Raw genomic sequence first — 17,050 nt, 5'->3', positions numbered from 1 at the left:
ATGCATATGACAGGATATATTCATTTATATCATACTTTGGTTAAGAGCATCAGCAATCCCACCTTGCTGACAGAAGGTTAGTGAGTTCATTAACTAAATAAAACAAACAAGAAAAAAACAAAAGAGTAGGTTTGGTCAGAAAGAAAACTCGCCTGCTTTGGATCTTGATTTTATTACACAACATATGATGGAAATGTTAAAACCTGTCATATAGAGATGATAGCGTATAAAAATGGAATGCCTTGCACGTGGGCCATCTTCTTTTGGATTTTGCCCGACACCTGATGATGATGATGATGATGATGGTGGGTTCTACATTTCAAGGGAGGCTTTGGGGGCGGAATCTCGGAGCTGTTTTTTTTTTTTTTTTTTTTGGGGGTTGGTTGGTTGAGCGTCTTCACAGGAGGGCGCAGCCGCACGAGGTGCCCTTGTTGCCGCCGAGGAGGCCGTGCTGCGAGGTGGCTACATTCTGGATTAAGTTCCAGAAGTGGGAGAAGGACACGCCCTCGCCGTCGCCCACGCCCATCTTCCGCAGGATCTCGCTCAGGCCCTGTTCTGTCAAGAAACCCTGCGGAAGGCACCCAAAATATGGATTTGACGCGCTACATTTACGCATTACACAGATAATATAATACACACAGGCATATATTATTGATCCTCTGCGAAGAACAACTTCTATCAGCGCATATGTACAGTCTATCCGTATGGCTGCGTTATACTGCCGCCTGGTGGCCAAGGCACGCACACCAGAATGAGGTCCACCATGTCCATTGAGTTGAAGCCCAAAATTGCTTCACTTCTTTACATTCTATTTAATGGTGGCATTATTGTATACTGTTATAAAGTACAATATTATAGACTACTACTTTTCTGATTAAAAAAAAACATATTACAAACATTATTTTGGGACGCTGGAACAGATTAACAGCTTTTTTATTCATTTCTATGGAGAAAGATGATTTGTACTGTACACTGGCTTTATATAGAGGAGCTTTTCTTTCTTTGCGCCGCTTCTTGCTCCGTGTGAAAGTCCGATTTTGTGAACATATCAACACATTTACAATCCTCAAATAAACACTGGTTAAAAAAAAGGTTCAGTTCTGAATGTGGAGATCTGCTCAGTGCAGGGCCGGATCTATTTTTGTGGAATTCAGGGTCGTGGACCACCACAAATATTTGCCTTTTCATTAACAGAAAGCACTTTTTCAAAATAACTATAATACACATAAAAAAATATACACAATTGCTCGACTGGTTGATAGTGGTGTGTTTAGTCAATTCAAGGTGAATAATTTCAAAGTGGCTCTTGGGTTCCACTAGTGTATAAAGTACACAAAACAAGTATTCTTCCAGCAACTTAACACAGAGAACCAATCAGATAAAAACAGCCCCGGACACGCCCATCTCCAGTTCTCACCTCCACCTTTGTGTCCGAAAAGTAAATATGCCTTGAGGCTTTAACAGCAACACAAAGTATGTAAGGCTATATTTAAGCTGCGTTCCTTCTTCTGCTGCTCGCATCGGCCAACGGTTAACTGGAGGAATTCAAAGCATGTGCTGAATGATCACGGGGGCTGTCGGAACCGTAAAAACGCTCACGTCAGTCAGGCCCACTAGTTAAAATTATTATTATTTTTTTTTTTTTACTTGTAATGGCTTGACACTCATATCTGATTCAGAAATAATTTTTTACATTAAAAGGAATGGAAGTGTCCCAAATGAACCCATTAAAATAAAAATAAAAATAAAAATACATTTTCAGTCACCATAAGAATCACCACAAAAATGTTTGGTGTGTTTTTAGAACAAGGACAATAGCGCACTTAATTCCATAATTAAATATAATGTAAAAAAAGAACATCTAGCTATTTGTGTATCATGATTTCAAATATCGATTCCCATTGTGCTGCTCCTTCTGGTGTGTGCACCTTGGCCACCAGGAGGCAGTATAAGGCAGTTTGTTTGTTTGCAGAGGATAAAGAATATATGCCTGTGAGTATAGCTTGCACGTGTTGCTACTGATTGTGTAACAGCAATATCAACGCTAGTTTTTTAGCCTGTTAAAGGCTTTTTTCCCCCCCATTGCGTGTTAGCATTAAGCTAGTGTACTTTAAAGAAAAGCATGTGGTTTGGTTAAACACACAATGTGTAATTCTCATTGCTTTATGGTCTCTGGAGTGCTGACCAAATGATCTTGATAAACCAGCTGGGTGAAGATCCAAAATGTCTAAGCCACAGACAAGTAGCAAAGAGTAAGCAGAGCTGCAGTGAGTTTGGTTATGCAGATTAGCGTTAGCATCTGCTAAGTGACACATACACGATTTCTCCATGGGGTGGGTGGTACTTATGAAGTGCTGCCTCCCTGAGTGAAAACACTCTGGTCTTTTCCATATTCTGGGCTCCACTTCCATAAGCAGAAGCCGCTAGCCTTCACCACTAAGTGAAAGTGAAGTTTCTTGCTTGCAAAAAAGAACAGCTATCTAGCTAGCTAGGTATCAATCATGGTGTTTACACGCAGCGGAAAAGACGACTGGACAATATGTGATTAGCTCCCAAGACTGCGAGTGCGGTCGAGTCTGGTTTCCGCTTTCCACCCCCTTGCGCGCATCTTTTTTTCGAGACGTCGCTCTAACCCGCGGAGGCGCTTACGCGACACAACCGGACACACACGTTGTCCGAGCGATCCTCCTCCTTAACTTGTGTGAAACATGTAGCCACACCCAAGATGACTATACATCCATTAAGTGTGTGTGTGCGTGTGTCGTGGCGACTCTTACCTTGGCCAGGTTGGGCATCTGAGAGGACAGAAGCCCTTTGAACTCGTCCATCTTTAGCGTGGGGCCGTTGTCGGCCGAAGCCGAGTGGAACTGGGTGACCAGCGTGTTGATGGCGCCCTCCAAGTCAGAGTACTAGAAAAGTACAAGAGAAGAAATTTGACAACAGTCGACCTCTTTAGGCTGTTTTGAAGGTTTCTAAGTGATTTTTTTAAATTGGGTTCGACAGGTGAATTTAGTATAATATCACATTCCGTTACAATATTCTGGACGAGATGACGCATCATTTAGAAGAAGAAGAAGAAGAGGCAGAGAATTTGTTGAAGGTTTAAAATTCCAGTAACACAAATGCTAATTCCAGCTAGCCCATCTATGACCTTTCGTATTCTACATTAGCATTAAGCTATAACATACGGTTTGATTGAACGTTTCTCTTTTCTTTTATGGGAACAAGTGAACAAGTGAGAACAGGAATACTTTGAAAAGTGTGTTTTAATAAGTTTAAAAACATTTAAATGTTTAAAGCGTGTGAGAGGGGTAAAACTAAAAATGTTTATCTACGTAGCGAATAGCTGAATAGCTTTATGCTACTGTTGCTAATAATGTTGCAATGTGCTGTTTTTGTTTCATATTGCTACAGTGTTGTGTTGTCTGCTGCACCTTTGAAAGGAGAATCTACAATGTCCAGTGTAAATAAAGGCATTGTATTCTATTTGCAATATTAGTTACCACTAAATTCCAGGACACTTTGGCCCATGTGAATCAATGTTGACCCCACACTATGTTTAAAAAAAATTATCATTCTGCTATATTTGTGTTTCTTTGGTATGCTAAAAATGTTCATGGGTCATTGTGACCCATTGTTTGTTTAACCATAAAAAAAAATAAAAATGACGCAACAGGAGGCTTTTAAAGGCATCTAAATTGTGGATCTTTCTACTTTTCAGCTAAGACCAAAAGGGAAATCGCTTCAGGGTCAAAAGCATACAAATCATCACCAGTCACCAGTCATGAGGCTTTTGAACTAGAAATGCAAGATTGTAGACCACCATAATGCAGCCCCCGGTCGAGCACCCTCCTTCAAAAACTATCAAGTTCCAACACCAAAATACCCAATAATTAAGAACAATACAGTAAACTCCTCTTTATTTCCCAACCTCTCAATGGATGACAATTGTCAACATAGCAAAATCAATTTAAACACATTTTTATCATTTTGCGCCTCACACTTCTTCATAAACAGATTGTAAATGTAAGATTTAAGAGGTGTGGCTTGGTGGGGCCTGCGTGAGTATAGGCGTGAGCTGTGGCCGACAGCAGCTCCTACGTAAGAGTGCTCATTGTGTTTATGTGTTGTACAGTTCGATAAAACTGCTGAAAAGTAAATAAAACCTGCAAATAACCCCTAAAAAAGTTCTTAACTGCCTACACACACAAGATTGTTAAAATGAAACTCCTCAATGCGTATCAACGTAGCTCCTTGGCACCAAAACCACCAAAAGATGGAAAAGCAATATTTATCATGCTAATTTGCGAATGCGGAAACATGTAACAAGTTCCAATTAACATCCAGAGGGCCTGTCAGTTTTGGAGATCTTTTTTTTTTTTTTAAACAACAGTTCCTCTTATGTTTTACTTGTTTTTTATGACTTTTTTTTTTTTTTTTTTTTTTTAGAAACAGAAGCGAGCCTGACATCACATGACACACTCAAGTTAGTGTTCTCGTCTGCAATAACTACAAGTCGCTATTCTATGCATGCAGGCAGGCAGCTTTGTCTCACATAGACACTGAGAAAAAAAACAAAAAACACCACACCCTTGTTCTTTTAAGAATGACAAGCTGCTGCAAGCCCTTCACCTCTGCACTTGACGTCATTTACGATACAATGCTTGAGTGGAAATCAATCATACTTGAGTTTTACGGGATTTTTTTTTTGGTAAGTATTTTAGTCACTTCCAATCATAAACCGCATAACAGTTTTTTGCATTGGTGTACAGTTTAGCCACGATTTCACCAATATGGTCTGTCATGATTTTCATCTTTGTATTTTAATATCTAAAATACAGCAAATTTATGTTTATTTTTTTAATATTTTGAGGCATGGCCGACTTCGCAGAACAGACATTTGCAAGTCAATTATATGATTGGCAATTTCTTTTTGAGACCTATTGCTCCCACCAGCTCAGATTTTTGATGAGTAATAAAAACACAACTGGAATTGAATTTTAATTATTAAAAAAAAAACAAGGCTAAAACGCTGATTATATTCAAGTATACAAAATGTGTGGCATTGCACTTTTAGTATGGCCCTTGTGGATCTTGATGATCAACTTCCCATCCAGTCTTTCGAGTTAACTTTACTTTTAAAAAGAAAAAGAAAAAAAGAACGCCATCGTGTTTTAATTAAACAAGTTAAAAACGCGCGTGCGCCGTCCGACTTTTGGAAAAACTTCTTCATACATTTAGGGAGGGGCCGCTTGCAAGCGTCGCCGCACCAAGAAACTTTTGCTTCGAACTGCCTTGCGCGCTACTTCAAGTGTGTGATTAAAGACACACACACAGGCTACAAAGTTGTTTTATGTCATGAAAATGAGTTTAAAATCGCTGTTTTGTTGACTGCTTTTTTTTTTTTGCGCACGTCCTCGACTTACCGCTTCAAACGTGACGCCCACAAAGTGTTTTAAAAACCGAACATGCACGCGCACTTTTTACAGCTAACAAGACATAAAGACGTATTTGTAAATGTAAAAAAAAAAATAAGAAGAACAAAGTGAGTGTTTGCTTGGAAGTCAATGCGAATTTGCTGGCTGGTTGCGTCGGTTTCCTACCTGAGGCATGTCGACTGTTGGTGGTTCGAATGTGGCAACTTTTACTGGTCCTGCGTGTCAATCCACTCCGCTCCCTGTGTGTGTCAGTGTGTGTCACTGTGTGTGCGTGTGTGTGTGCGCGGTGTGGATCTGCGTTGTTGTCAGCAGCTGGCAGCCGTCCGGGATCCTCCCTCCTTCCCCTCTCTGCAAAAGACAAGAGGAGGGAGGGAGAGAGGGGGGGGGGGGGGGGAAGCAGGAAGAAGGAGCTGTAAAAAAGGGAACCAAATGCGCCATAATGTGACATCATGACACTTTGTGTGTTTTTGTGTTGCCATTGTGATATTTGGGTGTGTGTTTTGTTAAAAAAAAAAAAAAAAAGAGTCTGTCATGTCCCTCTGAGATTCTTCCAGTCCACATCTGGAAAGTTTTAGTTTAGACAGTCTTGTTGCTCTTTTTTTCAAGCTCCATGTTGACTTCTTTTTTTTTTTTAGAAAGAACATGCATTGCAATGATTTGCATTAAAGTGGAAGCATGATGGTTAAAAGCAGTTTTGAAATCATAGTAATAAAAAAAAAAAAAAAGGAGGGAGGGAGGAGGAGGAGGAGGAGGGGGACGAGGAAACAGGCGCAACCGCATTCCTTCTATCTGGTTTTATGAGCGAAGGCCGTCACTGGGGTGTGTGTGAGTGAGGGGGCTGCTCCACATTTTGCTTCAAATTAACCACAGGAATTTATTCTTTAAAAAAAAAAAAAAGGCAGAATTTTTGCGGCAGATGTTGAGCATTTATTCAAAGATGATGAAGTCCTTGAGGGGGTGTTCAGGGTGTGTCATGTTAAATATGATCTACATACTCTGTTGGAAAGGGGGGGGAAAGGGAGGTGGGGGTCATCCAAAACAAGCCCCCGCCCACCAGAAGTTACTCAAATATGGGAAGAACCATCAGTCAATTGTTTCGGTATGATAACATAACACACGCGCGTAGCTAAGGGGGTGCGAACACAAATGTCCATACGTTCCAAACACTGGTGTTTCCATAAGATTATTAGGGGTGTGGCTGTTGACAAAAATACAACTAATGTTGACTTCTGGCGATCCCATGAGTAGTAGGATTGTGCACAAAAATGTTGCACATCAATTCTGGGAGGAGGGGGGCATTTATTATTGTGAATTGGTATAAGGTTGTTAGGGGTGGTGCTCTTAAAAAAAAAAAAAAAAGCATAGTAGAATACTGACATATTGTGGGGATTTATGTGATTTCATAAAATTATTAGGGGCGTGGCTGGTGGGAAAAAATCTCTAAGTAAGCTTGAAAATGCTCTACTGAGCCTGAGAATTTTGTAGAATTTGTGCACAAATAAGATGCACTTATAAATTGAGATTTTCTGTGGGGAAGTTTTCTTAGAGTGAATTGATTCCATAAGATTATTGGGTGGGCTTTCTTAAAAACACAACTCGTGCAGGTTCTTAAAAAAAAAGGCCTGAGAATTCAGTAGGATTGTGTACGAAACTGTATGTGTGTGTAAGTGATTATTAAGGGTGTGGCTCTTAAAAATGCAACCTGTGCCCACAGCTACACGTGACTTCCAGTGAGCCTTACAATTTTTGGAAGAAAAAAAAACATACTTTTAAAAGGTTTTATTGTGGATTGCATGAGATTATTTGGGGTATGGTTATTTAAAAAAATAATAATAATTAACATGACCTGAAACTGAAAATTAAGTAAGGTTGACAGTTTTATACTAGTTGCAGTGCAACTACAGAGATGCTTTTATTCTGTGAGTTAATTCTATGAGATTATTCAAGATGTGGCCCTTAAAAATGCAACATGTGCACTCAGCTCATGTTGACTTCTGGTGACTTAAATGTACTACAATAAGTATTTAAATACAATTATATTCTGGAGGTAAGGTTTTTAAAAATTATTTAAATACCGTTCTGACCCCCATTTAACTCTCGTTTGTTGAACACAATCACTTGTCAGTTTGTCAGTTGGCAAACTCGTTGCTGAGTTGCAGGTGGAAGCCCTCCAGGTGTTCTTTCAGTTTTTTCCTCACGTCGTCACTCGCGAGACTCGAGGCATCGAGGACTGGTTGCTGCTGGCTGTCCCTTACGGTTGGACCGTCCACGTTCTCAGAGTCCAGTTTACACGCCGGGACGGCCTGGCTGCCGACATCCTCCGTGGTCAAACAGTTTTGGAACTGGTTTTCGGTCGGGATGGGGAACAGGATCAGCTGTGCCTCGGCTTCACCTTGTATCCACATCAACGACTGCTGCGTGTCCTGATTGTGGGACTCGCCTTCGAACTCACAATGTTGTGGAGGTTGGAATGTAAGCGGGTAATTTTGAAAATGTGTCCTTTTCGACTTATGCGGTTCTGTAAAGTCTTTCTCAGGAGACTTCGCCGAGTGCTTATGCAACGCTGGGTCCACACTGTCCTCCGTTTCTGACAATCGGTACCCTCTCCCGCAGTAACAGCAGTACTTGTCTGCATCGCTTCCTCGAAGACGGCAGCCCCCCCTGCTCGCGGAGTCATCTCTGGTCACTTCCGTCTTCTGCTGTCTGTCGCGTAGCCGCAGCAGGGACCCCCGCAGCCGGTTTTCCCGGCGCCGGGCGGCATGCAGCTGCCGCAGGGTCTTCTCCAGGTAGTCCACGGCCTTGTCGTAGCGCCTCCGCCACAGCAGGGGGCAGAGCTGGGCGTAGCTGTGCTCCTTGGGCAGGTAGAAGCCCGGGCGCGGGGGCAGGCGGCGCATGTAGCGCGACGGTGAGACGGGGCGGGGCGGGGACGAAGGCGGAGGTGAAGGGGTCTTCGAGAGGCGCCCCCCGTCTTCTGCCGTCTCTCGACAAGATCCGGGTTGCTCCTCATTGGTCTCCCCAGCTTCAATCGATGGTTGAACTGTGAATTCATCTGGAGTTTGACACTTAGCGGTGCTCTGCTCGCCTAAAACGTCTCCATTTCTATATGGTGAAACAGACACAGCGATATAAGCAAACAGACTTCACAACAAGCAGCAGTTTGGCAGATGTGGTCAGAGGACCATTCAAATCGTATGTCAATGCACCACTGCATTTAAAATTGGCATAGAAATTGGCAGATCAAAGACTTCATTGGTAGCGTACTTTGAGACTCGAGACATTTTTCCATAACATGTCTGCTATCACACCTGTCTTCTTGTTTCAGGACCTTCCCCAGCCATTTGCCCGCACATGAGGAATCAAACACTGTGGGAAAGGCGTCATCCCTCAATCTCCTGATGCCACTAATAAAAGTACAAAAAAGAAGCAGGTAGTGAGTAGTTTTCTCAGTTTAATAGCTGGGCCCGTTTGAATGCTGTTGCTAACCAAAACAGCAGCAAATAAACACTCCCTTAGACTGATGTGCAGTTGCTCCGGTATCTTGTATGAATATGTGTTTAGGTTACGGAGACACCTGAACTACACTCACACTTGTTTTTTGGTTTTAAAAAAAAATCCACTTTCACTCAATAAAAATTAAGCTCATATTATTCTCAATTGCAGAAAAACTGTATTTATTACCCATGAACAAGTAGTGATGCGGGTTATTTGGTCTTGGTGTTTACTGACCTACAACTTGTTATCTCAAAGCTCTCCGGTGTGAAGTGCTTGGAGCAAAAGTAGATAAAGTTGTTCTGAGGGTCCCAAGAGTCGGCTCGACGGGAGTTGCAGATCCAGAGGTTCCGACGAGAGGCTTCCTTGGGCAACCTGTGCCATCAAATAGTCACAGTTGACGACATCATAAACGTTCAGTCTTTAGCTCAGTTATTCAAGATTTTTTTTCCCATGTAGACAATGCTTTATTATTACTTGTGAAATGTGATGCCAGCATTACGAGTCTCACGATTGTCACGTGATTTGCAGCCGCCAGCAGAACAGTGTCTGGGCATCTGAAAGAGAAAAAAAAAAAGAGGACACATTTATTAAAAATGTTACTATAATAAAAAAAATAGACAGAGTGCTAGTAATTCTAAATAATTAAAAATAAACAATGAAATACAGTAATACAAATAAACACAAAGAATGAGTTGACCCCACGAAAACAAAAATCATAGCCCCGGTAGAAAATATAACTTTTTTTCCTGCCACGCATGCGCACTGCTCAATTGCTCATGTAGCTGCTATACGCTAAATGTTAACAAGACCTCCATCTTATAGAAATTCAGCGTTTGTACAAACTACAAAAATATACAAATATGCTCGAAATGTTATTTTTTATCACGTAGGACTTGCCAACTCGTCTGTAGCCGAGTTAACTTTGTGATGCTAATTTAGGCGAGCGTCAAAACATGCCAGAACGAAACGACCCATCTCGCTAACGCGCCATGCACGCAACGGAGCGTCATATACGTCAATTTTTGCTTCACGTCTTAAAAAAATATTAATATTCGACAGTTTGGTGGTTTATTGTAAAAGTATACTACCATGCGCCCAAGAGTTGACCTCAGGAAGATGGCTGCCGTGTCTTTCTTGCACCTTTTTCCGGTTTGACTGACGTCACCTTTTTTTGTTTTGTTATTGAAGCTTTATTGAAAAAGTGGAACGTTACAGTTGGCCTTACAAACACAACTTTTATGACTAAAGCATACAGTATAGCGTAAAATATTAGCGAAGGCGACGTTAATAATATTTTTTAAAGGCGTATTTTTCAAGTCTTACCGAAATGCGTAACAATGAGTATTATATAAAACAAAATATATATAATTAAAAAAAATAAGCTGCATGTGGTAACTATTTTAAAAAAAAACGGTGTTGAGTTCTCGAAATGACTGTTTGTTTGATTTTGACTTATTTAAAAATATAAGAAGCAATGACATTCTTAAGAAAGAATGAGCACCCTCTAAAGTTAACAACATTTACATTCTTCTGGCGTACCTAATATTGTGGCCACTGAGTGCATATTCTCATGCATGAAGGTAATAGAGCTCTTGTCTGCAGGTCACGGTCAGCTATGGGGGAGTTTTTTTCTTGTTTTGTTTTAATGCAGAGGCTGTCTGGAGGATGTGTCTGGCCGTCCCTCCCCCCATCCAGTCCTCCCCCACGAAGTTGGGGGGGGTGGCTTTGCTGTAAATCACAACCCCTTCGTAGCAGTCAGACTCGGATGCAAAGCACCGCAGAGGGCATCTTTTCTTTCTTCCCCATCCTATGGCGAGATTGCTGGAAGTCCAAATGAGGATCCGAGCTCCTCCGGGGGCCGCGGTCATGTAGCCAGGGTTGCATGCGGAGGCTCCGGGCTGCCTGGAACGGCTGCGGCTCCTCCTCCTCCTCCTCCTCCTCGCTCCTCGCTCCCCCAGTTTCCCCGGCGTCCCGGCGGCCGTCTCATGCGAAACTCAGCGGCCCTTCTACGAAGCTCCAGCCCCACAAAGTCCAATGGTTATTGCTCTTGCACCGGACCTCAGCCACAGGGCATGGATATATGTAAGTCACCTGCTTTATCCCCGATTATTCGGCATTTTCAGGGGCTGGATTTGACGCGTACTTATGCGCCACATTTGAATGTAGACGTCTGAATGATGCGATATGTCTGCAGGTGTATCCCAGCCTGAACGCAACTCTTCCCCAATGCATGATTCGATTATTTATCAATTTGACCATTTTGTGATTTGTTAGAAGGGGTCTGCAGTGTAGGGAGGGTGCATGGTACAGACTTTACGTATTTGCAGCAAATTGTGTATTTTGGTCATGGTTGTTGGCTGCGGGGTACCCCTGTAACAATATAATGCAAAAAAAAAAGAAAAAGAATCCTAAAACATTATGATGGTCAGTGTGGAACTGCACTGGTTAAGGGCCAGTGAATAATAAATAAAATCTGCTCTCTCTCTCTTTTTTTGATAACTGCACCAATTTTCATATAGCTCGTGCATAGATGTGCCCAATGAAGTGACGAGCTCAGCTTGCACTTCCTGCTCTTGTATGGAAATGTCATGTAATGCATGCAAAAAAATATATGATGCAGCAAGCAACTGTGGCTTTTTAGAACAATTGTCTAGTTTGTTGTTTTGTTTTTTTATTTCCATGTGTAGCATTTCAAGGCATACACAACGGCATGTTGGCTGTTTACATTCTCTGAACACAACACCACACGTTCACACATCTAAGTAAACAAACAAAAATACATGAATTATACTGTACATACACACTGTATATGTACAGTATAGAGAGCAAGTAGTTTTTACTTAGAGTGTTTAGGGATTCTCTATTATTTAAGTGTTCGAAATTCCGTAGATAGTAGAGATAAATAGGCGGAGTAGTTTTACTTTATGTTAGATTGTTTGCATTGCAGCTGGCTAGATAACTAGACAGACAGACAGACATATCATGACATATTGCAATAAGATACATGCAAAAATATATTAATTAAAGATTATTTTTAAATAAGTATATAATTTAATAAATATTAAAAAACAAACATGTTTACTGATTTAAAATAAATTAAGTCACCTCACTTATTTTTGGGTGATGAAAAACAAAAACAACCGAATCGAAGCAGTGTCGTGATACAACTGATGCATCAGCCATTCTGCATTTATTCCCATAATGCAGATTTTCGATGAGCGTTAGCGCTGACCGTTCCTCAGATGGACAGATTTGAATAAGAATACGAAATATGATTTTATACATTGCAAGACGATTTCTTGTTGTGAAGGGCGATGGTGGGAACGAGGCCGGACGGGGGTTAAAACGAAACAAAAAAGCACGCATCCAGATTGATTTACGATGCACCAGACTCCTCATTATAGCGGCTGTCTGTCTGGGGGTCGCTCCTCCCCAAGGCTGGGGGGTAGGTAGGTGGGGGTCAAGGGTGAAAGGTGAAGGTCTGTCAGCCAGGGTCTGTGTCTGACTCTTTGTCTTCTTCCCCTCGCTCTTTGTTTGCACGGCGCATAGCAAACACAAGATATTTTGGTTTTGTGTTTTCTATCCATCCAGCCAAACTATTATTCATACTTTTATTTTCCATGCGCACAATTTTTCTAAGTTGTCATTTTGGGTGCAATAGTGGCTCACTGTTGGATTTATTTAATTGCACTACATCTGTTCTCAGAGTACTTTGAGATCAATACAGCAGTCAAAACAGACCATCAGGCCCTCAATTTGACCTGCTATCATCTCAAAAATTCAGAAAATATGTCAGTTGAATTCTTACATGACTTTCTATTGCATGCAGATAGATCGATTTGTAGTTATGACTTTGTTTTAGTTTTATTTATGCAGTCATATAGATTGGCGGATAGAGAGGGTGAGTAGGTTCCCTTCTGTTTCATTTAGTGCGCAATAAATAGCGTGAGCAGTTTGACTTTATTGTCGTGTGATTTAGTATTATTGATCGATGAATAGATCCAAAAGAATCCTGGCAAACGAAGGTAATACAATATCCTAAAATCACGCAATAATAATATATATTATAGATAAAAAAATTTTTTATAATAGCCTGATACTCATTATGTCCAATGCTTTTTTAAAATTATTTAATTATTTGTTTTTAAAGTTACTTCAAATTTTTTTATGAGTGACAAAAAATAAAATCAGGACTGGGTGGAAATGAAATTATGAACAATTTGACAATGAATGAAGGAACGTTTGCAATGCTACTTTTTACCCCCCCCCCCCCCCATTCTTCTGAGCAAAAAAATCTTTAAAAAAAAAAGTCAAAAAGTGGCGAGACAAAAATGATAAATCTGTCCAATATAATTTGTTGAAATGTAGAAATCTCAACATTTCTATATCTCTATAACAGAAGTGCTATTTTTATTGGAAATATATGTCTTAAAAAAAAAGCTCATCAACATGCAGTGTTTGCATTTATTTAAATCAAGGTCAGAGAGGCAAGGTCACAAAAGCAGCGTCACATTTGCATGCACCATTTTTGAATATTAGATTGGGATTAGAGACATAGCTAATGAGCCAGATGGCGTCTGATCTGCTGCGCCGTGCCTTCTCTCTCTCTTTCACTGGCCTTCCCGAGTGTGTGTGTGTGTGTGTGTGTGTGTGTATTGTGTCTAGACGCGTCTGGGTAATAAATGCTCCAATAAATGATCCCCCACAACCCAGACCACATGGCTCATCCAGCTCGTATCACCCCCCCCCCCCCCCCCCCCGCTACCATCACCCTTCTCCCCTTTAGTTTTACAATGCAATCACTCCCCTGTTTTTAATGAAGCAAAATGCGTCAAAGGAGCCCGGCAGCACACGCTGCAATTATCATCACAGCCGATTTAGTGATTAGCTGGGAGACGAATAGTATACTGCTTTATCCCATGAGAGTTATATTTATGCATGTCAGTCAAAGCAATGCGTTTATTATGTCTGTCAAGGCATAATCTTGATAAAGTTTCGAATTGGATTGAATTGGTAAGAATGTGTGCAGCACAGACGAGCTGATTCAAAGCAAACTGGCAGTATTGCTGTGTGTTTTTGCCCATGGCTTCTTGAGACTTTTTTTTTCTACATCGACACAAGATAGATATGCTTCCCAAATGTCACGTTGTTAAGTGAAACTGCATTTGGGCACGTTCTTATGAGCACAAGACATGACAAAAACCTTTACAATTTGGTATCACCCATCTGTTCGGATATAGATTTAAAAAAAATAATAATAATATATATATGTATATAAATTTGATAGTAATAAAATCACAAGGCCAAATCTGTCTTTAAATGACATGAAAATTGCTAATAAATGTCTGCTTCAAGCTAAAATGGCAGACTTTACTTATCCGGTATGGTTTCTTGAAACTTTTCTTGTGGGTGCCAGACATGCCTGCCAAATTCCACACAAAATCTTAAGGAAACGTTTGAGTTTAATGGCCACAACAACCCTAAAATGGCCGCTTCAAAACAAAATGGCAGACTTCCTGACTTTTTAGGTATGGCTTGTTGAAACTTTTTTTTTTTGCTCTACTCATGATAGACATGCCTACAAAATGTCATGTTGCTTAGTGAAACTACTTTAGGGGCTAGAAAAAAAAAAAAAAAAGACAATTTTGATGTAACAGTCCTCAGCATGTGGGACTTTTGATTGTGGTATTAAAATGTTTAACTGTACCTTATGTGGACAGGAAATTAATTTAAAAAAAAAGATCAAGTTTGACATGATTGCCTCTTAATAAATAACTTTATTTATAAATGAGCTCGAAAGCCGTGATTTGTATTTTTTTTTTTTATCAAGGAAAGCTGCGGCCCAGTTACCATGACGACCAATGCATCACTTTAAACAGCGCCCGTGTTTTCTAACGTCAGCTCGCCTTCCTTCCAATGTCTCCCGTGTCCGCAGCTGAACTGGAGCTGGTTCAGATAATACTTATCCTGCTGGCGATGAGCGTCATGGTGGCCGTGGTCGTGTGCCTTCTCATCCACTACCGCCTCGTCGCCCTGTCCCTCCTCGGCCGGCTCGGCCACGCGCAGGAAGTCCCGGCGGCGGAGGTGCGACGGGTGAGTGGCCAGCGACTGATAGATTGTTCCGCGTCCATTTGGTGGTGAACTTGTTGTAACGAGCCTGTGCGTGTTTGTGTCAGGATACGAGTGGGTGGCTGAACAACGTGCTGAGTCAGCATGGACAAGGCCAGGTGAGTCATGCTTTTTGTATTGGCTTTTTAATGCACAAAAATAACAATAAAAAAAGTGTTTTTCACTGTAAAAAAAAAAAAAGCACATTTTCCTATCTAGCACCTTGGGCAGTTTTTTTACTTTCTGCGCTTGTATTTGCCTCCTCTGACCCTCAAAGTTTCCCCTTTACCTATATCTCATTAGATGCCCTTTCAAAATAAATGTTAATACAATAAATCCTACCATCTAGGACATTACAGAAATTGTAGTTATTGTAGTTTAAAATAATAATAAATAATTGTCAATTCACAAAGAAATTATAGTAAAAATAAAAAAAAAATACTGCTAATTTCTCAGTAAATATAAATGTTTATTTATTTATTTTTATTTTTAAGGTTTTAAAGTTGAATTTTATATTTATTCCATTAAATAACAGACAAATATTTGTAAAATTGCAATAATTTGTGAACGTATTTTAATACTCAATATATGTATTTCCAGTTTTTTTGTAAAAGTGTTTTTTATAGTTACAGTGATTTCATGTTATTATTGGCGTGTAAAATCATTGTAAATTAAATGATATTTTTTAAATAAAGAAAAAAAAAGTACTATTCTGTTACAGTTTTTTTTTTACAGTGTAGATGAGTGTCTCATCGTTTCATCTTCTGTTTTGTAGCCGATTCGTGACCAAACTACGCCGGTCTTGGTGCAGCACCACCACCTGTGTCGCCTGCAGCCCACCTACCCCTACATGCCGCAGGAGACCGTCAACCTGCCCCCCATGATCAGTTTGCCCGACGGAGAGGAAAAGGATCCCCGCTGCTTCCAGCAACATCCCGAGCTGAAGCGCTCCTGCATTCGCGCGCCTCCTAACCGAAACGTCCTCATAGACAATTACGCACACAACGCCGGACCACGGGCGGCCAAAAGGGAGTCCGGAAGTGGCAGCGAGAGGTCCGAGAGCCCGCCGCCCTCCTACAGTGTGACGATAGAGGACTCCTATTGTAAAAATGTCCCCCCAGGTCCGAAAAGGTTACAAACAAGCTGGAGCGCCGCTGAAAACACGACCTCCACCGAGGTCGTCCCTCATAACTCCTCAGTCACTTGAGAGACTCAACCAAACTTTTTTTCTCTGTGATATTTAAATGTTATCAAATGTTATCAAATGTTTTCTATGCGGTGCTAAAAAAATCTTGTGTTTTTGTCTATTTTTGTAAACTTTTCAATGTCTTTCCGCTATACATTTGGATTCAGTGCCCTGATAAACATTAGTCATTACTCACAGAATGTACCGGGCTTTGTAATGCAAAAGCGAGCTGAAGTTGCACAGAGAATGCTTCTGCTTTTATATTATTTTTCGAGCTGCTAAAGCTTTTTGCTTGAGTCCGAGGGGCGTATATCTATACTTTTTATCACGTTATAGAACCAGAGGCAATTTTCTGTTTTTGTTTAACACTAACGGCGACATTAATGTCACCATCTCAAGCACTTTTGCCTCTGAATCGACAAAACACGGGAAGGAGGAGGACGGTTCCTCCATATAAGCCATGCACAGCGATGTACTCTCGTCGATGCAATTGACTTGATCAGCACTGACCTGAGTCCAAGCTACAAGTATAGACGCTGAATTTTGAGAGGAAAAAAAATATCCTTGTTGTTTACATTTTCATGTTATTTAACAAAGATTTTGTATTTATAAAGGTGTAGCAGTTTACAATAAAAGGCTGAAAGTGATGAGTGTCATTGCTTTTTTCTACAGCTCTAGTTTTGCGATATCAAAGGAAGCTAGCTAGCTAGCTAGATAAAGAAAAACCATCTGTGACTGATTTCATTTAATCATTTTATTTAAAAACATTCTTTGACATATGATTACTATAATTGTTATTTAAACATAATATTTAAATATTAATACA

General features: G+C 40.6%; 2 protein-coding genes and 1 pseudogene across 5 annotated transcripts; 1 reads left to right on the top strand and 2 right to left on the bottom strand.

Annotated features, from left to right (window-relative positions):
• Nucleotides 1-123: 123 nt before the first annotated feature.
• On the bottom strand, nucleotides 124-5,768 carry s100v2 (S100 calcium binding protein V2). Its single transcript, XM_086063121.1, has 3 exons — nucleotides 5,604-5,768; nucleotides 2,778-2,909; nucleotides 124-568 (listed from the first exon to the last, which is right to left on the bottom strand). Exons 1-3 carry the CDS (start codon nucleotides 5,610-5,612, stop codon nucleotides 398-400), a joined length of 312 nt encoding a protein of 103 aa, XP_085919247.1. The 5' UTR covers nucleotides 5,613-5,768; the 3' UTR covers nucleotides 124-397.
• Nucleotides 5,716-11,236, bottom strand: thap7 (THAP domain containing 7). Of its 3 annotated transcripts, XR_015091365.1 has the most exons (6): nucleotides 10,019-10,267; nucleotides 9,405-9,484; nucleotides 9,165-9,302; nucleotides 8,744-8,839; nucleotides 7,514-8,537; nucleotides 5,716-5,786 (listed from the first exon to the last, which is right to left on the bottom strand). XR_015091365.1 is itself a non-coding variant. In XM_086063120.1 (5 exons), exons 2-5 carry the CDS (start codon nucleotides 9,482-9,484, stop codon nucleotides 7,568-7,570), a joined length of 1,284 nt encoding a protein of 427 aa, XP_085919246.1. In that variant the 5' UTR covers nucleotides 10,470-11,236; the 3' UTR covers nucleotides 6,190-7,567. The 3 variants fall into 3 exon arrangements, 2 of the variants coding, with proteins under 2 accessions (XP_085919246.1, XP_085919245.1); XM_086063120.1 differs by lacking the exons at nucleotides 5,716-5,786; nucleotides 10,019-10,267 and adding an exon at nucleotides 10,470-11,236 and having other exon boundaries at nucleotides 6,190-8,537; XM_086063119.1 differs by lacking the exon at nucleotides 5,716-5,786 and having other exon boundaries at nucleotides 6,190-8,537.
• LOC147157537 (protein TMEPAI-like) lies at nucleotides 10,001-16,871 on the top strand (annotated as a pseudogene). The gene is made up of 4 exons (XR_015091366.1): nucleotides 10,001-11,012; nucleotides 14,866-15,023; nucleotides 15,107-15,157; nucleotides 15,814-16,871. The product of XR_015091366.1 is annotated as a protein TMEPAI-like (transcript).
• The last annotated feature ends 179 nt before the right edge of the window (nucleotides 16,872-17,050 follow it).

This window comes from Leptonotus elevatus, chromosome 19, assembly GCF_054856555.1.
Source record: "Leptonotus elevatus isolate MCC_2025b chromosome 19, RoL_Lele_1.0, whole genome shotgun sequence".
NCBI lineage: Eukaryota > Metazoa > Chordata > Actinopteri > Syngnathiformes > Syngnathidae > Leptonotus > Leptonotus elevatus.
The sequence above is the reverse complement of the archived record's forward strand: the minus strand, read 5'-3'. Positions and strand labels throughout refer to the sequence as shown.

Bases quoted from the DNA above. Each gene is read 5' to 3' on its own strand.
- s100v2 (XM_086063121.1), bottom strand. The intron at 569-2,777 runs GTAAGAGTCGCC...TGCCTTCCGCAG, and splicing joins AGATGCCCAACCTGGCCAAG to GGTTTCTTGACAGAACAGGG.
- thap7 (XM_086063119.1), bottom strand. The intron at 8,840-9,164 runs GTCAGTAAACAC...TACTTTTATTAG, and splicing joins TTTGAGATAACAAGTTGTAG to TGGCATCAGGAGATTGAGGG. The intron at 8,538-8,743 runs GTGTGATAGCAG...TTCACCATATAG, and splicing joins GTCCTGAAACAAGAAGACAG to AAATGGAGACGTTTTAGGCG.